The sequence below is a fragment of the Dama dama genome, chromosome 23 (assembly GCF_033118175.1).
Source record: "Dama dama isolate Ldn47 chromosome 23, ASM3311817v1, whole genome shotgun sequence".
Taxonomy (NCBI): domain Eukaryota; kingdom Metazoa; phylum Chordata; class Mammalia; order Artiodactyla; family Cervidae; genus Dama; species Dama dama.
This window is the reverse complement of record NC_083703.1, coordinates 55,360,436-55,384,541: the sequence shown is the minus strand read 5'-3', so window position 1 is coordinate 55,384,541 and position 24,106 is coordinate 55,360,436. Positions and strand designations below refer to the sequence as shown.

General features: G+C 50.5%; 1 protein-coding gene across 1 annotated transcript in view; it reads right to left on the bottom strand.

The window, feature by feature from the left end:
- Positions 1-327: 327 nt before the first annotated feature.
- The window catches only part of TAF4 (TATA-box binding protein associated factor 4), a 62,694-nt gene continuing 38,915 nt past the window's right edge, over positions 328-24,106 (bottom strand). The window contains exons 5-15 of the mRNA XM_061126896.1: positions 23,622-23,744; positions 21,890-21,979; positions 21,109-21,351; positions 18,577-18,724; positions 18,099-18,213; positions 16,910-17,079; positions 16,481-16,611; positions 15,557-15,682; positions 14,921-14,977; positions 14,352-14,471; positions 328-1,816 (exon numbers count right to left, since the gene is read on the bottom strand). Coding sequence (XP_060982879.1) covers positions 1,649-1,816; positions 14,352-14,471; positions 14,921-14,977; positions 15,557-15,682; positions 16,481-16,611; positions 16,910-17,079; positions 18,099-18,213; positions 18,577-18,724; positions 21,109-21,351; positions 21,890-21,979; positions 23,622-23,744 — 1,491 coding nt within the window. The 3' untranslated portion in view covers positions 328-1,648. The remainder of the gene's footprint in view (positions 1,817-14,351; positions 14,472-14,920; positions 14,978-15,556; positions 15,683-16,480; positions 16,612-16,909; positions 17,080-18,098; positions 18,214-18,576; positions 18,725-21,108; positions 21,352-21,889; positions 21,980-23,621; positions 23,745-24,106) is intronic.

Sequence of the window (24,106 nt, the reverse complement as noted above, 5' to 3'; positions counted from 1 at the left end):
TACCTTCCCTCTCCCAGGGGCGCCCCAGGCCTCTGCACGGACAGCAGCCCGGAGTCCACGATGCACGAGTCCATCCGTGTCCGAGGAAGAGTGGCCCGGCAAGGAGCAAGGCCTGAGCTCGGCTCCTGGGCCCTCGCACGTCACACCAGGTCTGACTCTGGAGGCAGGTCCTGTCCTCGGAGGTGAGGCTATTTCTACCGGACTCGCTGGGTTTTAGACACTGACTCCTAACAAGTGGCTCATAAAGACACACCTCAGCAGAGCCAGAGCTGAATCTCTGGCAGCAGAATCTATAAGTGGAAAACTGGGAAAAACAGGCAAAACAGATACAGATAAATTTGTTTTTAATAAAGGAGTTAATTTTCTTTCAATCCTATATAAAACAATAGCAATTAAAAACTTCATTTTTGAAAGTAAAATATTTACATATGAACAAGTAACTGTGCAAAATTTACATGAAAAAATGGAAAGACAGGGATTTCCTAAAAGACAAAATAAAAGGTGTAACAGTTTTCAGGTGTCCATAAAAAATACTGATCAGCATTCAGTTCACACGCGCGAATAAAGTCTAACATGAGAATTCACACAGAGAAAGCCAAAGTATTTACAGTCATAAAAGTACTATCAATAGACAATTTAATACAATAACCTCTGAAAATATAAAGAACCAATTAGTATATTTGTAATAAAAAAATAGGTACAAAGAAGGGGCTTTTGCTCTGGACGTCTGTAAAGTGGGCCCACAGCTTGCATACAGTCTCTTAGCAAAATAATTATAGTTACATAGCCATCTTCATGTTATGTGCCAAAAATTATGTACAATTACTGACAAAATACACCAACCATTTTTCAACACTTGATTCACACTGAGAAACAGTCTTTTGATGATTCTTCTCAACTTTGATTTTATTTCATCTAAGTTTTCACTTTTAGCTAAAAAACACAGTGCAAGTAAAATAGATTTATGCTGAAAAGGTTTTCATTTCTTTTAACTTTACAGCTTTACAAACAATAGCAAATAAAATGCATTTGTACAGATGCTGACCACACATTCAGAAGGAGCCGCGTCACCGGGGCCCCACAAAGCAGAGAGGGATGAGCCCCGAGGCGCAGGCGGACGGTGGGCTGCCTGCTCCTCAAGGATCCTGAACGGAGGGGCAGGGGAGGGGGGGGAGATAAATAGTCTAAAAAATCAGTTTGCTTTGCCAACTGACTAATACAAAAATAAAATAAGTGAAATGAGGTCACTGGCTGTAGACACACACCTACGCAGTAAGCTGGGTTGAACTAAACCAAATGCACAAACAATGTAGAAACCGCTATGAGGTGACAAGAGGGCAGCTAGTTATTTGCTAAACGATTCCATCAGTTTTTATATATGGCTTGTTTGGCAAGAAGGCCACTCAATCAAAGATGAGTTAGGATTTAATTGTCCTGTAAGAGTACCCGCAGGCCTCTGTGTTCTCTGTTACAGAAACATGTTTTCCTCCGTACTGAAGAGTTGACTTAGAAACAGGAATATAAAACTGTTCCATTGTAAAGAGGTGGCTGTTTTTTAAACAATATCCCATTTGCTCGTTACAAAAAGGCGTAATCTGCAAATATATAAAAAGTCCCCAGGCGTCTCTGCTAAGAGGCCGCGTCCGTGCTACTTAAGGAATGCTTTGTACAGCAACAGTGAATGGCTTGTCTCACGTTCATTTTCTAAACAAAATATGAGGTCCCTGAGGTTGACCCGCGTGATCCTTTGCCGCGTGAACTGTCTGGGGGTTCCGACGCCGGAACTGCCTGGGACCGCCGAGCCTGGGCCCGAGCCCTGGTGACGAGAAAGGAGAAGACAGCCGAGTTAGTGGAGCGCAGAGGTGGGCAGGGCCCTCAGCGCTGGAAGGAAGGGGCAAGGCCAGGTGCTACCCCAGGACCGCAGGCCTGGGGGCAGCGCACGGTTCCCTACAGGTGTCCCACGGAACCCGACTACGGAGGAAGCCGGGCCTGGACAGGCTTAGGCCAACTGCTGGAGCCGCGGTGCTCAGCCAGTCCCTAACAGAAGGGGTGAAAGCAGGAGGCACGACCCCGCGCCCACCTCCAGGCCTGGTGCTCTCAGGCACACACTGGAAGATGCTAACCCTGCAACTCCCCACAGAGCTCAGACTCTGGCCCCGGACACAGAAGGAAAACGTGGCGGCTCCTGCCCCAAAGGGACGCAGAACGGCTCCAGGGCTCGTGGCTGGCATTGCTGGTGTCCAGGACTCAGGTGGGCTGGCACTACACCTGCGGTGGCCATGTCACCCACCACTTCGCCAACAAAGGCACGTTCCCAAAGCCGCAAGGTCCAGGTTCGTGGGCTGGGCGGGCTGGCGGTCGGCGAGCTGGGCTGCAGGACTCTTCAGCCACCATGTCGTGTGCGGCCTGGAGGGTGGCCCCACTCCCTTGGGCTGACAGTGGTCTGCACTGCTCGGCACCCAGTTTGGTCAGCCTGCGGAGGGATCTGGCCGAAGGTGTGAACTCTGGCGCCTGCCTGCTTGCCGAGCTGGGGTTCTGGGTGCCTTCCTGCCGTGTCGCCGCCCCCCCCAGCAGCAGCATCCATGATTTCAGCACGTCTGTCACCGTCTCCATCCGACACTCGTGGGTGCAAACCATATAACTCCCAGCTGGACGGGTCTTGGTTTTCCGTTCAGAATAAACAGGAAGTGTCTGTATTCTGATGGTTAAAGTTGCTCATGTGTATTTCAAGTGCAAAACTTACAATGGAACTTTTATTGTGTTTTTTCAAAGTTTAAGAAGGTGGGAGCCATGAGTCCTGTGATGCTGGAGGAGGCCGCAGTGCAGCAAGCGGCCAGCAGATGGCAGGCGAGGCATCCCATGCGTCTTCTGTTAATTTACGAGTTCCTTACACCCCCCTTCAGAACCTTAATCACCGGTCCCTCCTCCAGACAAGTCCTCTGGTGACTACTTGTCCGTGTTTGAAACAACTACTTAGGTTTTCTTGCCAGTTTTCCCTGAGTCTCCATAACAGCCCTATAGGAGCATTTTGTGTACAAAACAAACAGCGCCCCTGAAAAGGTGGTGATGAAAACACACAGCCAAGAGGAACCAGGAAAATGGGAGCTGGCCTGCGCCCGGGGCCCTGTGGGTCTGCACCCTCAACACGGGGGAGCCTGTAGAGGCCAGTGTCTGGAGAGACAGCTGGGAGGAGCGGACGGGGCACCACCTGACCTCGAGGCTCATGGAGAACAAAGCACTACCTAAACCATGGGCCAGGTGTCTTCTGTGACACTCAGTACAATTCTGGACCGTGTTTGACACTCTTACTTTCAAAATAGTTCAATGACCAAAACCAGCTAGGAGAAGGGTGAGGGCTATCACTTCAGGCACAGAATGTAAAGGATGCTGAAACTCAGAAATCAAGGTAAATGATATTTTAATGAAATCTTTTTCAGAAGTCAAAAGTGGCTCCAAACAAGACAAGCAGGCGTTAGCACAGCCCACAGCAGGACTCCAGGGCCGTGGCCATGCTGGCCATGCTCATCATGTCTCAGGCACCAGTGGTCATGAGGTAGCCACATGTCACTCTTTCATGGACTTAAACAAGAAGCCTGTGCTCAAAGGCCTCCTACCTGACACTAAATGTCATCCAATGTCATGGGGTGAGTGCCAGCCTGTGACCAACTAGCTCTGGGGTGTCCTAGCCACAGAAGGCAGTCACAGGAACCCAGTGCCCAGCCTGCAGGAAGTGGCCCTAGGTTATCAGCAGTGATCTCAGATGACAGAAAACTGCACGGAAGATGCCAGCATCCACTTTCACCAACAGGTTCAAGCACAGAGGATGATGGATTTGTTCTGTTTTGCATGTGCAGCGGTTGGGGTTGAAACACAGCAACAGCAACCTTGGACCCCAGCTCCCCACCTGAAAGCACTGTGTGAATTCAACCTGTCCCATTCCAAGACTGTCAAGAGGATCAATGAAAGGCTATCCCCTACTGTCTCCTTTGAAGGCAACCTTAACACTGTCAAAAATGCCACAACCAACTTGACAGGCAACAAGTACTCAATGCAGGAACCAAGTGGAAACAATCACCTTAGCCCCAACCTGCCTGGCTCGCCAGTCACTTCACTCAGGCCCCCGAGCCATGCACAATGGGCCATGGCACCTGGTTGCAGCTGCAGGGACCTGCCACGGGCCTTCACCAAGGTGGCAGAGAGCACCAGCCCCTCGGCGACTGTCTGGGGGAAATCGCACGGGGGGCCTTACTGCCACTCCCCCCAGAATGCCTACAATAGTAGCAAGAGGTCCACACCATGAGAGGGTGTCTGAGTGATGCCCCATGTGCCAGGTGGTAAGTAACGGAGGTCAAAGTACCAAGAGCACAGACACCCCCTGGCTCGCTCTGCTCCTCTTCACACCAGTGCAATTCCCGAGCTTGTCCACGCCCGAGCACAGGCAGCTGGAGGGCGCCAGGGACCCCTGGCACTTGGCTGAGGAGAGCCAAGGTCACCCTGGTATCTTTCATCATCTCCCCCAGGGCCATCCAGAACAGGGAGGGAACACAGCATCCGCACTACATGAAGATGCAGCCCAGGCTCCGCAAAGACCGAGGAGGAGGGCTATGCCCCCATGATGCCAAGCAGTAGACACAGCAGCGAGAGAGTCCTCCTCCCACCAGAGCAGGCTGGGGGGTGCCTAAGTGCACACCAAGAAGTGAGTGGTAGGGAGGTAGGGTCCTGCAGGTTCCACCAGAGGACCTCAGCCCTCCACATCAGGAGAGACACCAGCTAAGTCACTGGGCTCTGCACAACAGTCAGGAGAGGGCATCATCAGACCACAAATCTTGTCAACACCCATACCACGAAATTAACAAGAGGAAGATCAGCAAGACCACCAAGAACCACCACAAGCAGTCAGAAAATGAAATCCCGCACATATCAGGTCCAAACGCAATCTGGAAAAATAAGCAACTACAAGACAACCCTTTCAACAAAAAAATGTACTTACACATTGGAGGGTATGAACATCACCTTGAATCAAACACTCAAAATATAAGGGCTAGATGGATTAAAAGCCAGAAAGAAACGAGAGTTGACTGACTCAAGAAAGAAATGAGAAAAAAAGACAAAATTATCTGATACACAAATAAAATAAACTGTAAGGTGCTCAGGGGAGAAAAAACTCGAATAAAAATTCATAAGTGGCAAAGAAGAAAAGCAGAACAAAAGAAGAGAAAGGAGACAAAGGGAAAAAAAATTAAAGGGCCAGGAACACACAGGGTAAAGGAAGACACGAAAGGGGGACATGCACTGAGCCATCGGAGCCCCCAGAGAGGCAGCCAAAGGTGAGGGCAGGAGTAATACACTAAACCATAATCTGAGGGAACTTGCAAGAAATGGAAACCAAAAACCAAACCTACTTGGACAAGGCGAGTGGGCACCTAGGAAAATTAACCCTTAAAATCAACTTCCACGAAGCCTCATAAAACTGTCAGTTTTCCAAGATAAATTAACCTGGAATCAGGCTTTCCCAAAACCATGCTGCTGCTGCTAAGTCGCTTCAGTCGTGTCCGACTCTGTGCGACCCCATAGACAGCAGCCCACCAGGCTCCCCCGTCCCTGGGGATTCTCCAGGCAAGAACACTGGAGTGGGTTGCCATTTCCTTCTCCAATACATGAAGTGAAAAGTCAAAGTGAAGTCACTTAGTCGTGTCCAACTCTCAGCGACCCCATAGACTGCAGCCCACCAGGCTCCTCCATCCATGGGATTTTCCAGGCAAGAGTACTGGAGTGGGTTGCCATTGCCGTCTCCTTCCCAAACCCATACAGTAAGCCAAAGTGAAAGCTGGTCGCACAGTGTCCAACCCCATGGACTATAGCCTGCCTAGCTCCTCCGTCCATGGAATTCTCCAGGCAAGAGTACTAGAATGGGTTACCATTTCCTTCTCCAGGGCATCTTCCTGACCCAGGAATCGAGCCCAAGTCTCCTACATTGTGGGCACATTCTTTACTAACTGAGCCACTAGGGAAACCCCTATACAATAAGCAAGGAAAAGCATTAAAAACATCACTGAAAGCAAGCATGAACCAACATTTTTATATCCAGCCTGACTGCCCTCCACATCAAGGCCACAGAAAAACCGTTTCAACTTGCAATATGGCAGGGACTCTGCACCTGAGCTTCGTGAGAGCTCGGCCACAGGTCAGGGTCATCCCAATGAGAGAGAACAGAGAATCCGCAGAAGAAGGGAGAAATAAGCATTTATAATATAAACACACAGCTGCTGCGACAGTGACACTGAGGAAGTGGCCGGGAGATGACACCGTATGCCATGACGAAGTAGAAATGACGTGACAAAGCGTGAAATGGAAGGGGTCACAGGACCCATAGGGAGGCCGTGTGGCTGCCTGGGGCCAAGGAGAATGCGGACCTGAGCTAAGAAGTCCAACAGGAAACACTCGTGAAAACCCGGGGTAAAGACACCCAAACACTTACATACAAAAGTGACCACTAGAGCAGAGGCACACACCTTCCTAAACACAATTATCTTAACTAAGGAGCAAAGACTGCACATCACACCAAAACAATCATAACCCTAAGAATCTGTGACAGAGTCTGAAACCACATGTCAGCTGCATCAACACAGATGATGGGCTTAACTTGTGCGTGATGGAAAGACACTCGCCAGCAGGACTCAGAGGACAGGACCCTGCCGCACACCACACAGAGGTGCACCTACAGGAGAGGCCACGGGCCCAGGAGGAACAGAGGCTCCAGACCAAGGGGAACAGGAGAGCAGGGGAAACAGGCCTGACTGAGGACAAGGGGGACACCAAGCCCCCTGGGCACGGACAGATACCTCATGATCCTAAAAATCGCAACTGACTGTGAAGATACACTTACGGGTATGTACGTATCAAATACCACAGCAACCCCCAGAAAAGCAAAACCCGCAGGAGATGAAGACAGAGTCACTGACAAGGGTGACTGTGGAGCTCCACATCTAGCACAGAACACAGCAGGTGGATGCAGATAAGCCGAGAGTCGGTGTAATCCAGGAAGTTCTGTAAACCCCACGAGAGCCGATACCCTGTCCTGAGAACAAGCACCCACAGCGCATTCACAAACACCAAGTATCCCTGCTGCCCAGCAGGTCTGCAAAACTCAACAGCATGGCAACACACGGTCCTACACGTGTCCCAGCAAAAGGAACCACGGCTCCAGGGAGACACGGCCGACCCCACAGCTACAGCAGGAAAACGTGAGGTGATGTGGGAAGGAGAGAAACCTTCAGAAGGTAGCGGGTTAAGTGAGAGGAGAGCGAAGCCAAGCACAAGGGGCCTGTGGTAACTGAGCAGGGCCAGGACCGGAGACCCCACTGCAAGCCCCACCGTGACAGAGGCAGGCAAGGAATGGAGGAGGTAGAGAGAGCAGATTCCCCCAACAAAGGCCCAGGAAGAGCCCGAGGCCCCGAGCATGGAGCAGTGATACGGACTGGGAGGAACAGGGGTTGACGGAGCACAGCCCCAGAATTCCCCACAAGACTCTCATTAAGAGAGTAAACGCGTTTTCCAGCGGGGACACCCGCAAGCCCAGCTGACCCACCGCCTGTAGCGGGACACCCGGATGTCACCGCCTCCTGAGATGACGCGCTGAGGACGCAGCATGGCTGGGGCGCCACTCCAGCCCCGTTATATCACCTGGATTTCACCGAGAGGAACCTGACAATGCACCCAGAACAAGAGACCGCCTACCAAACAACTGATAAACACTCTTCCAAGTGTCAGGTCAGGAAAGACAAGGAAGCACGGAGGGCTACAGAGACCGAACACCAGGACAGGGCCCTGCAGCATCAATGGAGAGCAGGCACCAGCAAATGCAGAGGAAATGTGCAAAAGCCACATCTGACTTAAAAAATAAAAAATCCAAACTATACAAACAACTCTAAAACCTCAATAACAAGAAAACAAACAACCCCATTTTAAAAATGGATCAAGGATCTTAAAAGGCACCTCGCCAAGAAGATATGTAGATAGCAAATAAGCACACGAAGAGATGCTCCACATCGTATGTCACTAGGGAAGCGCAAATTAAAGCAAAGAGACGTTACCACATAACTATGAGAAAGGGCAAAACCCAGAACACTGGCAACACGAGTACCAGTGTGGGTGTGGAGCAGCAGGAACGCTCGTTCAGTGCTGGTGGGGACGTGAAACGGTACAGTCACTTGGGAAGACAGTATGGAGGTTTATAGCAAAAGTAAATATACTCTCACCACACAAAATTGTGTCCCTTGGTATTTACCTGAGTAAGTTCAAAACTCACATCCACACAGAAACCTGTACACAGATGTTTACAGCTGCTGTATTCATAATTGCCAAAACTCAGAAGCAACCAAGATGTCTTTTGGTAGGTGATGTTTAAGTAAAATGTGATGCATCTAGGCAATGAAATAGCAACAAAACAAAGTATGTTATCAAACCATGAAAAGACATGAAGGAACCTTAAAAACATTCAACTATGTGAAAGATGCCAGTAAGAAAAGGTTACATTCTGTCTGGTTTCAACTCTATGACACTGGCAAAGACAGAACTATGGAGTCAGTAAAAAGATCATGGGTTTCCAGGGAGTGGGGAATAGGAGGGATGAAGAGGCAGAGCATAGAGGATTTTTAGGGCAGTGAAAATACTGTGTGTGTGATGCTATAAAGGTGGATAGGTTATTATATACATTTGTCCAAACACACAGAATGTACAACACAAGAGTGAGCCCTGATATAAACTGTGGACTCTGAGTGGTGATGACGTGTCAATGCAGGTTCATCAGCTGTAACATATGCACCATCTGGTGGGGGTATGGATAATGGGGGAGGCTGTGCACGGGGGTGGAGGAGCAGAGGCATAGGGAAAACTGTACTTTACATTCAATTTGACTGTGAACCGAAAATTGCTCTAAAATATGAAGTTTACATATTTAAAATTAATTCTGAAAGACAAAACCCAGTAATGTCTTGAGTTCACAGTATCACAGCACTACTTCACATCAGGAAGTTGAGTGAGGGGTACATGGAAACTCTACCCTTTATGTAACTTTTCTGCAAGTCTACAATTGGCTCATAATAAAAGTTCTTAAGACATACCCTAAGGATATAGCCCTAAACTAAAAAAGAAAAACATCAAGCCTTATCTCTGATGAAGAAAAGCACTTGAAGGACTTTTTGAAGCTCCAGATTTTGTGTTTGTTATCACACACAAAACTCACTTTTCCAAAAGTCCCAAATCAGCACACAGACAATGCATGGTGCCACGCCCCCTCCAGTGATGCGTCTCCACTGTCTCCTCGGGGTGCTCCATCCTCCCCAACACCTCTCCTGCCCTCACCCACACCCGCCCCGCCAGTCTCTACGTTGTAGGTATTTCAGTACCTAAGACAGAACTTGATCAACATGCCCTTCCCCTGGGCCCTCCCCTCCCAGCACAGGGACCCCAGCGGCCAGAGTGGTTGTGGGATTGGTTACATTGAGCAAAAACAAAGAAGAACCAAATATTCTGAGAAGAATGGAAACTTGATGTCTCACTGCCTGTGAAGGGACTCCAAAGGAAGGAAGGGGAGGAGCCTGGAAGAAGCCCTGAGGTCCTAGACTAGAATTTCAGAATCCACTGGAACGCATAGGGTCATTCTCGATACAGAGAGGCGCACACACGCACACAACTGTGCACAGACACACATTCCAGTCTCTGAATGCTGGGGCCTCCAGGGCCTGGGGCAGGGACCCCGTGGCGACCAGCACGCACAGTGCTCAGACACTGGTCTCCAAATATCACCCTCCACTGCAGGGATGCTCCCAGGTGCCACGCGGGCGAGGGCAGGGCAGGCACAGTCACCCAGACACCTCTCATGCTTACAGGTTGAGGGCAACGTTTCAAAAGGATATAGAACCAGCTTGAAGAAGCTTCCACTGATCAATCTAGAAACAACGAGAGCATTGATTACACCCCCTGAACACAGCAGGATCCATGTGTCCACACACGGTGATGAGTGGATGGATGGATGGAGGAGGGTGGGAGGGAGGCTCTTCTTCACAGCAGAAGGCAACCAGTAAATGTCGGGGCATGATGGACACAGAGCGCCACAGCCTGGCCCCTAGCCTGGAGGTCCTGACGCAGCGGGAGCCATGCGTGGGTGCTGAGGCCAGGGGAGGGGTGACAGGGACAGAGCAGTGCGTGACCCTGACCCCTCCTCACACAACACTAATGAACACCAAGGGACCAGGCAACTACACAGTGGGGAAGGCTGCTTTCTTAACCAAGCATGCAGTCAGGTCATCAAGGCTATGGTCACCAGCAGCAAGAAGTCAATACTGTTGGCCTAATGACACTGAGGATCGCCCTACAGAACCAGAAGCCTGTCCTCTCTAATGCTGTCAGGAATGCAGGCATCAGGCAGAGGCTCACACCACGTGCCAGCTGGACACTGCACACGCCCTGGACAGGCGGTGAAGTGCAAGCAGGTCTGGGGACCCTGGGCCATCAGGGCGATGTCCTGATTGCGGGGGGGAGGGGGGTGCAGTAGTAATGTAAGAGAGTGTCCAGCATCATCAGCATTTAGAGGTGATGGGATATCCATCGGGAAAAGATTTTATACACATTATGTATAATACACAAGTGCACAGGCACACTGCATGTGTAAAGAGAAGAGGTGATGAAATAGAGGTGCCAAGTGTTCAAAACGGAGAATCTGGATATGGAGATTCTCATTCTGTTCTTCCAACTTTTCTAAAGGTTTGAAACTATTATAAATTAAAAGAAAACATGTTGAAAAATGTTAATCAATACATCCTGGAAAGATGGTGCCAGAGACATCAGAGGTTTTTAATCTTCCCAAAGGCCAGAGAAAATCCAGAGCAGCTAGGAAGCAAAACCAAAGGCCAGCAGGCAACACACAGAACAAAACCAGTGGAGACGAGCTGCAAGCAGCCACAAGCCTGGAGACCACCTCAAAACTATGCACGAAAAGCTGCCGGACAGCTTTGAGGTCTCAAACAAAACCCTCAGGGTCTTCACCAAGAAGGGGGCAGGTTCACCTGACAGCAGCCACCAGACTGGGCTGGTACTCTGACTGTGGCCTTGCCACCAGGAGCTCTGCCTGTGACCAGCCAGAGGCCCACACAGAGGGGACTCTGTGAGGAGTGAAACAGAAGCTGAGCAGGACAGGACAGAGGAAACAAAAAGGTCCAGCTAAGAGTGGAGAGGGGCAGAGCCAAGAATCACAGACAGCACATCTAACACCATGTGGAAACTATGGAAGAGGAGCTCAGTGAAGCCAGCAGATCTTCACACTGCCTCCTCCTGAATGTTTAAGACCACACAGTTCACACAAAAGTGAACCACGAAAAGGTTGAACCCCAGACAAGCTGCCCTAAGGAAAAATGAGAATAAGGAGCAGAACACCACCCAGAGAGATAATGGAAAACACCAGAAACACAATCAATAAGAAATCAAAACTATGATGTCTATTTCCAAACAGGCAGAGACACTGAGAAAATGGTAAAATGCATGAAAGAACAACATAAATCAGAATTAGCAAAACTTGGAAATGAGTTGACAAAGTCAAGGAAAAATTAGAAAGAAAAGAGAATTTCAGTTGAGAAATGAAGACTACACTAAAAAAGAACACAAGAGCAAATAAAACAAATAAGACACTAAGGAAGAAAGAAGACAGTAAGAAGGTTAAAAAGCATAAAACTTTTTTTTAAAAGAGAGATTAAAAGGATCGAAGAGAAAAGGCAAATACTGACGGTAGGTATGAAAGATACAACATATGAATAACAGGAATCTCTGAAGAGGAAAACAAAAACAAAAAAGAAAATGTTCCCAAATACAAAAACGTTCAAACTGCATGTTGAATGAACACAACCTCTCCCCAAGAACAACCACCTAAAAACAGCAGATTCCAAGTAAAATGCTTGGCTTTGAGGGAAAAGAATTCAGTGGGCAACTTCGGGCAGAAAGAACATGTGAAACACAAGAGAAATAAAATCAGACAGTCACCAGACAGACAGCAAACCTTTTACACCAGGGGAAAATATCTAATGTAACTACTTACTCAAGGAAGAGTCTCAAGCCAAGGATTTTATAGCTATCAAAACTGTCGTCAACACACACAAATTTGGAGAACTCGGCCCCCAGGAAACATTCCAAAAGAATCCAACAGAGAATAAGATGTGGAAAACCAAATGACTAAACAGACATCCACAAAGACTAGTCAGTATTAACCATCAAGTTACTTATGGAACTAAGATTACCATGAAACAGCCGTGTGACGTAACCAAAACACGCGCAAGTTAACAGTCCTTGCAGTAGTACAGCCCGCCCCACGTCCTCACTCCCGGGGTCCAGCCAAGATGCCAAGGCCTTTCCCAGGAGTAAGGATCACACCCTATGCAAGACCCACCCTGACCTCACAGGGAAGGCAAATGTGCTGACTGAGCCCCACTGGGTGAGATCGCCACAGACCCTACTGAACACCGAAGCAAACGCAAAGCACACACTCAAGATGAGCAGCCAGTTGCTGAACTTAAATAAGCAGTGACACTCTTCAGAGGGTGATGATGTATCATTCACAACATCCAGCGTACAGGTGACAATGTCTAGACGCGCAGAGACAGGAAGCTGTTACCACAGTTGCGGGCAAGAGCAGTCAACAGAGATAGAGTCAAGATGACCCAGATGTTGGATTTGACGAACCGTCAGAGCAGCTTTTACAAAGAGGTTCCAAGGATGATGGGAAAATCTGGCCTCAATAAGGAGCAGACAGGGAAATCTCAGCAAAGAATTAGCAATGATTTAAAAAAAGAAAAAGACCTAGGCAGAAATCCCAGAGCTGCAAATGTGTCAACAAAGTAAAACTTCACTGGACAGGCAAGATGACAGAGAACCTGAAGATAGATCAGTAGAGATTATCCGGTCTCGAACAAAAAAGAAAGTGATTACAGAAAAACAGGTACAGACTCAGAGACCCACAGGGCAGTATCAAGAGAGCTAACAGAGGTATACCTGGGAAACCCCACAGGAAAAGACTGAAACAGAGAAAGGTTTGAGGAAGTAAAGGCCAAAGTGCTGCAAATTTGAGGAGAAACAGTGACCTACAGACCCAAGAAGCTCAGAGAAGCCCCAGCAGAGGTCAAGAGAACCACGTCTAAACAAAGACAACAAACTTCTAAGAAGCAAGACAGTCATCTTGAAACTCATGACCAACAGGAAACAAGGATCGAAATCACAGTGGAACACTGAATACTATACAACTTCTTTCAGGATGATTTAATGGTCACACGTTCATGGCTGTGTTCACATCTAAGAAAGAATAAGAGTTCTGTAACTCTGCAAAGCACACTGGGACACCTCCCATCTTCTTTGTGAGCTGGAGCAAGACAACACAACTAAATGAGAATAGGAGCTCCCTCAGAAGAGACAGACCAGCACTAAGACAGACCTCAGGAGATAGGGAAAATGTAAAGGCAGCTAAAGTTCTCAGAATCGCTTGTCCCTGGTTCGTCTGTCATTCTATTAAATTTAGTTATACGTATCTGGATTTGCTTGGCCTATTCAAGAAGGTGAGAGAAATTGACTTTAAAAAAGACAGAGTTGAAAGAAAAGAACTGTGAATATTCAGGGAAAATTTCATTCAAAATTTTAAGGAGGAAATTCAACCACTTTCAAGTAAACAAAAGCTGAAAGATCCCATCACCAAGCAGATTGCACTACCAGCAACACTAAATGCTGTCCTTCAAGCCAAAGAGAAATACTGCCGATGGAAACCTGGAACTCGGGGAAGGAACACCAAACATCAGAGATGGCAAGTCAGCAGGTAAATATAAAAGACAATGTTCTCGTCTTCCTGAGATTCACAACTGGCAGTTTAAAGAAAAAATCATGATACTTTAACAGAGGGTTTGTAATTATATATAAAGATATGAGAGCAAACAAAACAGGAAACTAACAAAATGTGGACAAACAGAACCAGGCCACAGCTTTCCTTCATGCTGGGATCTGGGCTCACCTCACGTCCACACTCAATGAGGACAGTCACCTCAAGGAAGGTCACTCTGCTGACTGAATGTCCCACATGGTCTCTAAAGTCAGCCTAAACCTCACTGTATAAGCTACAGAGATCAAACCTCCTCCTGCAAAGGGATGGCTCAAGTGACATCCACAAATAGGTTGATTTGAATATAAAGCATCGAATGTAAAACGTATTCTGAGGGCGGTGAGACAACATGTAAATGGTGCGAAAGCCCGACTCCCTGGAGGGTGAGTGGGAGGCTGACGCCCGAGGCCCTCCAGCCCCTGTCCCTGCATCCAAGCGGTACCTCTGGTCCCGATCCCGGTCCCGGGGAGTCCACTTTCCTCTTTTTCCGGGGTCCGATGGCGGCTAGTGCTGTGAGGTTGGCATCTCGCTGCCTCATCTGTGCCAGTTCTTGTTGCTGCATCTTTGTTTTGAAAAGCAAACAGAGACTGTCATTTTATGCACCTTTTTTTTCTTACTACAAAAGTAATACACAGACACCAAAGGGTTTTCCAAATTTTTCCAAATTAAACTTTTAGTTTGACTTTTTTAATAAACAGTAAGCATATTTTACAATCATAAAAGTAGTAAAGCAATAATAAAAAAAAAATCTTTTAAAAAGCTCAGAAAACATGAGCAAATTTTGAGAGTACAGAGATCAGATGCCCCGAATGAGAAATTACCAGGAAACGTAAAAGCAGGACACAAACGGTTTGCACAGGCAAACACCAGGAACGGTGTTAGTCGCTATGTGGAGGCCCATTTCAGGTATGCCATCACTTCCTCAGCCCCTCTCTCACCCATCAGCACTCAGGCTGACTACAAACACACTTTCCAGTGTGCTGTGCAGGTTCTTAGACTAGAAAAGCTTACCTCCTTTGCCTTCTGTTTCAACCTTAACTGTTCTGGATCTTCTTGTCTGGATCGAGACTATTTTATCAAACAGGTAAAAAAGAAAAACAATTTATGACCTAAACATTTCTCATCCAACAAACATGTTATCTTATTCGTGATATAACAAAATCTAAGTCTTACAACAGAAAACGTCAAATTTTTTAAATGCATCTAGCCAAATATCATCACAAAAAACAAACATTATTTTTGAGAAAATCAATACCACTTGGACAGAAGAACCATGGTGTGGCCTGTGGCAGGTCTGCCAACTGCAGAATCTGATGTGATATGACATGAGGATGGTGGGTACGGGCAGCCCAAGGGCGCCATGCAGCTAGGGGACCTGCCCACACACTGAGTGACCGCTGCTGTTCGAAGGCCCCCGCCCCGTGCCCCGTGTCATGAGGTCACCCTCAAACACCACTCAGGCTCCCAGACACCCCAAGCATGAGTATGAGAGCTTGGGCTCCTGGATACCCTGAATGTGTGTGTGAGCGCTCCAGCTCCTGGACACCCCGAATGTGTGTGTGAGCGCTCTGGCCCCCGGACACCCCAAGCATGTGTGTGAGCCCTCAGGATGGAGATGGGAAAACTGAGTGAGCCGCAAGCACTTGCCTTTGCTGCCCGCATTAAGATCTCTCTTTCCTGTTCGTCTTTTCTCTGTTTTTCAATTTGATCAAGCTGTTCAAAAAATTTGAGCTGAGCCCGGACATCACTTGCCTGTTCGTATCTGTCATCATCCTACAAAAAAGTGAAAACACTGTTTGTCATAAACTTGAGAGCCCAGCCAGCCAGTCGGCGTACCGCTTCCAGCCTCCCTCGGCCCAATCCCCAGGCTGGTGCGCAGACTCCAACGACCCCCTCCACCTCCCAGCTCCACATCTGATAAGTGCTCTGGATGCTCACATGCCGTCGCAAGTGAGTCTCCTTGGGGCTCACAAGAAAGTTTCCATTTTACACACTTTGGCATCACTTGATTTTTTTTTTTTGGGGGGGGCCAAAATCCAGGACCGAACATCACTTGATTTTTTTTTTAAGTGACAGCTAAAATTTTTATAGTAACATTAAAAAAAAAATTTAAAACAAATGGCTACATGCTTTTTTCCAAATGCTGCTCTGAAGGCAGTGCCTGGTAGAGCTCGGCAGGCACCTCGCCTCTCCATGGTGCCCCAAAAGTGGCCCTCCACAGAACAAAACGGAGAGCTGTTCGAGTCAAAGGTGGGCGGGACCCCCTCAGGGCTGCAGGGACAGCTCAGGCCTCAGGCCCAAAGACCACGGGGGAGTGGGAAGAATGGGTGGAAGACTCCACCCATTGTAGAGCTGAAGAGGCCCCTGCCTGGACCAGCAGATCGGCTCTCGGATCCTCCTCCCCAGCCAGGTGGACGGCACCCAAGGGTGCCATGGGGCTGAAAGCAGTAGCCTCTCCCCCAAATCCAGTTCTGGGAAAACTCCAAACAGGCTGGACACTTGACTGCCTACCTCTGCGCCCTCCCCCGGGGAGGGACAACAGGGAGTGTCCCCCAGAGAAACAGCAGTTACCTTGTAAGAGAAGTTCTTCTGCTGGGCCGTCTCCGATATCTTCTCCACCAGGTTCTGCAGCCTCTGCTGCGTGGCATGTGACACATAACTCACCACGTCTGGGTGCAACTCCGTGATGCCGTGTTTCTTCCCTGGGGACAGGCAGCACTTTACCATCACTGGAGCGCTGTTCTTCCCTTCGCTGTCTTCCTCTTATTCACTGGTTATGGCTTTGTGCACCCAAGAGCACCCCAGGCAGGCCCGCAGGGGAGGGGGTCTACACCTGCTTCCCTGAGACCACCACTGTCAACCCCCTGGAGAGCACAGCCCTGGCAAAACAGGTGACCAGGAACGAGGTGTGTCCCCCCAGCCCAGGACAGCTGCACACCGAGCACGCGGTTGTGGTCCACACCAAGCCCACACGTGAGGCCCGACATCCCAGGGCTGTACCTATTTCTAATATCCTTCTCTGTAGAGGTGCCGGGAGTAGGAAGGTCTCGTCTTTGCAGGACCGTGTCAGGGTGCCCACCAACTCAGAGTTTGTGGCCAATATCCTCGCGCTTTCTTCTGACAGGTTCACTCCAGCCATGGACGCTACGTCATTGATGTCATCATCGTCCCTTCAGGAAATAAAAGGCGGCGACTCTAACTCAAAGAGAGTTAGAACTCTGCGAACTCTGACCCTCGAGCACTGCTTTCTAACCACCGGAAAGGCACTAACTTATCCTGCATCCTCCTGAATCCCGCCTAGAACCAGCAGCCTCGTGAAGCGCCTGGTCACTGTGGAAGAATCGGTTCTAGACAACAAGACGAGGGCGCTGGGCGTGCTGCTGTCATTGTGTGTCACTGGTCCCAGACCCCTAGGGCAGGTGGGCAACCCCAGCGATGGCTTTCCCAGAGCTGTCACCTGAGTGTTCAGCCGGGACTCAACCCCACCAGGCCCATCTGGTTGACTTGCTCTGCATATCTGGCTCTCTCACCTGCAGGAGGAAGCATGGCCTCTGGGAACCCTCGCTCCTTTCCTCTCTGACCCGCCGGTGGACGTGTCTCTCACCTCCACAACCTCCCTCACCCTCATGAGCATCCTTCCCACCCTGCCCGGCCCCCACCTCCTTGTCCTGCCTAGAACCCAGCTCTGATGTGGGCCCCGAAGCCTCCCAGTGCTGCCTAACCATTTTGGGGCCAAAGCGTCTGGGAAGGGAAGGACCAATGGGCCCCCAACACGTGCACACTTCACCACCTCTGGACCTAAACCAGAGGAGATACCGCAGACATTCCTAGGGCAACACTCAGACCAGCTGCCCATCAAGAAACCAAAGCACAGCACCTCTAAAGGCTCTGAGGCTGATGGGAGGACACGGGATGCGTCCTCTATGAGGACCATGATGCACTCAGAAGGCTGAGCCGTCATGTCTCAGAAACAAACCTCCTGCTGGCTTGCAGAGTCAGCTGGCTTGCCTTTCCCACCGTGTCTGCAGCAAACCTCCTCGAGTCGCTTAGTGGGAAAACACAAGCTCGGAGATCAGAGCTGAGCGTGGAGGGGACACAGCGTCAAAAGGTGCCATGGAGCAGTCACTCCTGGGCACAGGCAGGTACCCACGTGGCCTTCCCACTGGCACCTCTTGTGCACACTCCTTACCGAAACGAGCCTCCCCCGGGCTCCTTGAGTTTATTTTTCTGTGCAGCAGCAGCTTGTGCGGAGACAGTAGAAAGAGCTTTGGTTCCAGGTAACACAGCAGGTTTCACCACAGGGACTGCAGAGCAAGAGAGAAGGGTGTGCCCCCTGCACGGACTCGCGCCAGGGCTGGGTGGGCCAAGGGAGGCCGTTACCCCCAACCCGCCATGAGGAAGCTTCCTAAACCGTAAGAAACACCACGTTACTAACTCTAAGCTACAGGAAAAGCACAGGCAGCCTCTCTTAAGCACTTATCTTCCTGCATTTCATCACACTTTCTGAGGTCTAAGAATGACTGCTGGTAAGGAATCCAGTCCTCTAAAAACCATGCTGCCAGGGTGGGGACCGGGGCTAACAGCACTGACGGGCCACGTGAAGTAGCCAAGCTTGAGCTGTGAGTCCCACAGCGATGAGGACCAGGCGGACAGGGTCAGGCGCTCACCTGGCTGCAGCTGGTTCAGCTGGATCTGCTGGGGCGTGGTGAGCACGATGCGGTTGTGGGGCTGCCGGAGCGCGACCATGGGCGTCTGCGTTAGTGTCACCTGCGGCGGCCGGATCAGCGCTCCGGGCTTGGGCGACGGCTGGATCACCTGGGGAGAGTCCGCGGGGGAGCATGAGCACACACCCCCACCCTCAAGGGGGCTGCCGGCACCCATCCCCAGCCCAGGGTCCCAGCCGTCCCAAAAGACCAGGCAGGTTGGATGGTGCCCCACGTCCAGTGCCTCCACCACCACCTCGAGCTCCTGGAGCAGAGCCACACGTGGGGCCCTGAGGTCAGCACCTGGGGGACAGGGTCCACAGAGCTCCTGAACCAGCAGGAACAAGTGGCTTCTCCCCAGATGCCAGCACAGGTGCCAGGGCCACCTCAGACCCACCACAGCCTCAGGCAGGATGCTCAAAACCCAGCTTCTGAATTCTATAACGGTCACCTGGGGGCTTGCCCTGTGCTATAGGTACTCGAGGAGGGGGCTGGGGGTGCCCTGGCCCATGTGATCTCGGCAACCAGTCCCGTGGAAATCCACACCATCTGGGAGAACAGATGCACGATTTTCCCCAGAGGTTCAGGCCACCTTGTGGCACAAGCTAAGAGAAAAGCCTCAGGGTTTCCCGTCCCCACAGGCTTCAAGGACAGCAGGTGATGATCGGTGCCTGAGTCTGCTGCATCTAGTCTTTCTGCTGCAATAAAGCAGGACCGAGGCAGAGCCCTCCCCTCCGGGGGAGGGGCGCAGGGAGCCCTGCCCTCACACTGGCACACTGGCCCAAGGCACACCGGCTCCAGCCGTGGCCAGCAGACACTTCTCCACCTCCATGGAGCCCATCTTCCTCACCACCGATGAAGGCAGAAACAAACACAGATTTCAATTTGAGCAGGTGAGAGACCAGCACTCCCCTCATGACTCTGATCACCCACCTGAGTATCACTTGGGCATTATCATAAAATACACACTCTACAACCAATGAAAGTAACACAAAGACCTGCATTGTTTTATTAAATTTTTTAACTGTCTATAGGAACATTCAAAAAAATCTAAGATCATGGCATCTGGTCCCATCACTTCGTGGCCAATAGATGGGGACAAAGTGGAAACAGCACCATATTTTCTTTACCTGGGCTCCAAAATCACTGCAGATAACGATTACAGACATGAAATGAAAAGAAGCTTGCTCCTCGTGAAAAAAGCTGTAACAAACCTAGACAATGTACTAGAAAACAAAGGCATCAAACTTTGCCAACAAAGGTCCATATAGTCAAAGCTAGTTTTTCCAGGAGTCGTGTACGGATGTGAGAGTTGGACCATAAAGAAGGCTGAGCATTGAAGAATTGATGCTTTTGAACTGTGGTGTTGGAGAAGACTCTTGAGAGTTCCTTGGACTGCAAGGAGATCCAACCAGTCCATCCTAAAGGAAATCAACCCTGAATATTCATTGGAAGGACTGATGCTGAAGCTGAAGCTCCAATACTCTGGCCACTTGATGTGAAGAGACGACTCACTAGAAAAGACCCTGATGCTGGGGAAGATTGAAGGCAGAAGGAGAAGGGGACAACAGAGGATGAGTGAATGGCATCACTGACTCAATGGAAAAAGCTCTGGGAAATGCTGAAGGACAGAGAAGCCTGGCATGCAGCAATCCATGGAGTGGCAAAGAGTTGGATACCACTGAGCAACTGATAAACAACAGTGGGAACAAAGGACCTTCCTAGGTGATTTCATCGGTAAAAGAATCTGTCTTCAGTCCAGGAGACACAGGTTCGATCCCTAGGTGAGGAAGATCCCCTAGAGGAGTAAATGGCAACCCACTCCAGTATTCTTGCCCAAAAATCCCCATCGACAGAGCAGCCTGGAGGGCTACAGTCCATGGGGTCACAACAAGCTGGACACGACTGAACACACACACGCACTTAGGAACTACACCCCTTTGAAACTGGAGGGGGAAAAAAAAAGCAACTGACTTGCTATGCCTGGCGAACTCCACCTGCCTGCCGGCAAACCTCACTCTTCCCAGCAGAGACGGCTTCTACACAGCTGCACAACTAGAACCTGGATCAGAACCACACACCAACCCACCATCAGCAGCTGCATGCCTGGGAAGCCCCAGGCCCCAAACTACACTGTGGAGCTGGGTCCTAAGCCATGAAAACTGACGTGCCCAACGTTCAGCACTTGCATTGGCTCCGTGTGTTTGGGCCGTGGCTCCTGATGGAAGACAACGCCCGGCTGAGATGCACCACACACATGCTATGTCCACTTAACCCAGGGACACCCTGAACCATACAGATAACGGACATGCCAGAGGGTAGAAACCGACAGGCTTACTTGGCTTTACTGAGAAATAAACTAGGAACCTGCAGGGCCCTGATCTCAACCTGACAGTTCACTACTCAGGATTTAACACCCCAAACTCCCCCTGCCAGTTTCTCTGGGCCGCAGGCAGGTGGGCGGGTGGGGAGCAGGGCAAGGCTCGGCCTTCATACCAGCGGCGTGGGCTGCCCCTGCTTGCCGACGCCCACCTGTGTGGGCTGCGTGAGGCTGATGACAGGGGGCTGGAGGGCGCTGGTCACGGTGGCCGCCGTCTTCCCAGCCGTGCGCTGGACCGAGCCACTGAGCACCACGGCGGTGAGCGCGGTGGTGGCCTGTGAGGCCGGTGGCTGCTGCTGGCTCTGCTGGATGAAGGCCGCGGAGTCGGGGGTCAGCTGTCTCAAGGCGGGCAAGCTCCTCTGGGCGGAAAGACAGACATGGGGTCGGCTGGCAGCACCACCCTTCCTCTGACCCAGAAACACACAACCCTGAGAATACGCCCCAGCGTCGGTGTGGGGCTTCAAGGGATCCAGTGTCAGCACCCCACACTGTCACTGCCGCTGGGCAGGGTGGCCCTCAGTGAGAACTGGCTGGAACTGTTTAAACACCAACCAGCAGCGTCATTTCCGACAGGTGGTTAAAGCGCATTAGGGCAGCAGAGGTGTCTGAGCGACACCTGCCTCCCAGCAGAGTGGCCCCCTTCAGCCGCGGGCACACGGGCCGCCCTCTAAGAGGACAGGGCCCTTCTGGACCCCCAGGTGCAACACGACACTGTGGTCGCAGCGGTAGGGCTCTTGAAACTTACAGAAAAGCCTCCGAACAGAAAACTTAACAGTCTGTCTCAGGGGCTTGAAAGCTGCAAACGCACTGGTGACACCCGTCCAAGTCCACCCCTTCCCAGAGGAGCCCACCACCTCCCCCCCCAACACTGGGCGCTCACAGCGGGCTTCGGATTACCTTCAGGAAAGGCACAAGGTAAGGTTGAGGTGAAGAATTAAGTTCTCGGTATAACCTACTAGTGAAATCTTCTGCTTCGATTTTTCCATCCTTGAAGACAAAATTCACATTAAAATTCCTCAGTGAATACAAGTTTGCACACATGTATCTTTATGCAGTACTTCTCCAGGTCTCAAGTTTTACAAACAGTTATTCCTCCCTCCAGGCCGTGGGCTCGCTGTGCCATTCCTCAGTTTTCTTACTACCACTGTACATCAGGCATTCTGCCAGGAGACAGACAAGCCTAAAAGTACCCTCGAGACCAAGTCGGAAGGTAAGACAGGCCAGGGACGCCCTTCCCTGGAGAGACCACACCTACGCTGAGACCCCAGAGCAGCTGGGGCGCCAGAGAGAGAAGCGCGTGCCCAGATGAGAGGGGCCACAGCAAGCGGCCATGAGACCAGGAGGACCAGAGGTGGGCAGGGACAGGGCAGCACAGGTGCCCTGAAGGCGTGAGCACTGACCCAGGTGGCTCTGCCCACACCCAGGAGTCCTACGAGACAAGGTGCACACCTGCACCCTCTCACGCGGGGTCACCTCCCACCAGCCTCCAAGCCCGGGGCTGACTGGGCCCAAGTCAAGGAGGGAGCAGTCAGGGCTGCAAAGAGGGCAGGACGGGGGTCCCAGAACCCTGAGAAGGGCACAGCACAGGGGGATAGCGCTGGGCTCTTCTGGGAAGCAAGAGAGATGGTGAGATGAGCCCGTGCTTCCAGTCCCAGGAGGGGCTGCAGACAAGGGGCCGTGGGAAGAAAGAACAGCATGTATTTAACTACAAATGTTCATTAGAAGATAAACTGTAATTGAAACAAACAAAAAGCTGGGAGTTCTTGTTCCTCTCAGGAGGTGACACTGTTTTTCAATCTCTTAGTTTCCTGAAAATATTTAAGGCGCATCTGAAGTGATCATTTCTTCTGTGAGAGCGCAACTTCACTCCTTTCCAGCCCCAAACCCACGTGTTCAGCCCAGGGGTGGCTCCCCTCCAGCTTGAGCCCGTGGCATGGAAGGGAGGCTGCAAGTGGAGGGGTCGCGCCGACAAACCCAACAGCAGCAGGACAGAAATGGCCATCAGCACGTGTGCTAAACCACCAGGCTTCCTGGACAAAGAGACCAAGAGCAAGGAAAGAGCGGGAAGGAGGGGACCCCAGGTGAACAGCAACACGGAGGCAGCAGCCAGAAGTCGACTGGATGACTGACCAAGCCCTGCGGTGACACTGGACTCAGCTTCCAGAAGCCTGGGGGCTGCGAGGATCCCCAGGGTCCCAGGTTATGTCCAGGAATGAGACTGGGGAGGGGCTATGTGCAGCAACACGGGCACAGTGGATGCAAAGCCAGATAAGAACTCAGGACCTGCGAAGCCGGCAGCTGGCCCGCAAGCGCTCCTCACTCTGCCTTCCGCTTCCGTGTCATTCAAAATCCTCCACGAAAGACGAGGAGGAGTGAGAGGGAAAGCCCTTAAAACACCCGCCATCTCTTTGGTGAATTCACATCGCTCCTGTGTGGCCAGCACGCCAAGCGACTGACGTGGAAAAGGAGACGCTGGGAGAGCTGTCCAGCTGCGAGGTTCCAAGAAGCCAGGGGCAAAAGTGTCAGGGCAAGGGCAGAGGGGCCCAGACTGCAGTCGCCACCCCCGCCCCCCCCTTCCAAGTAGCCAAGTACTGCGCTCTAAGGCAGGGGCCGGCGTGCGGGCTCTTACCAGCAGATTCTGTACCAGTTCTTTCACATTAGCGGCCGTCTCTGTAGACTGTTTACCAGACGATGCCAGTTTTATTAACGTAGATAAAAAATTTTTACATTTCTTCACGTTTTCCATAGTTTCCTGGATAGAAATTAAGAAGGTATAAGTGAAAAACTCTTACAAAGCAAACTGTTATCATAGCCTTTGGTTTAATTAAGATGTTGTGTATCATATAAGAAATGTATTTCTTCTCTAAAATGTCTCAGGAAAATGCAGTTACTCTCATCGCCTGATGATGGGAGTATAAGCCAAGACATGTGCTCCCAAGGCACAGATCAAATTCACAGCTCACTCAGCCCAGCCTTTCTACTTTCAGAAATGTAACTGATAAATGCAAAAAGACAATCTACAAGACATTCACTGTGATGTTGCTTATCATAAAGAAAAACCTATACCTAAGTACACAATAAAAGAAATGGAATCATGACACAGCTACTAAACAA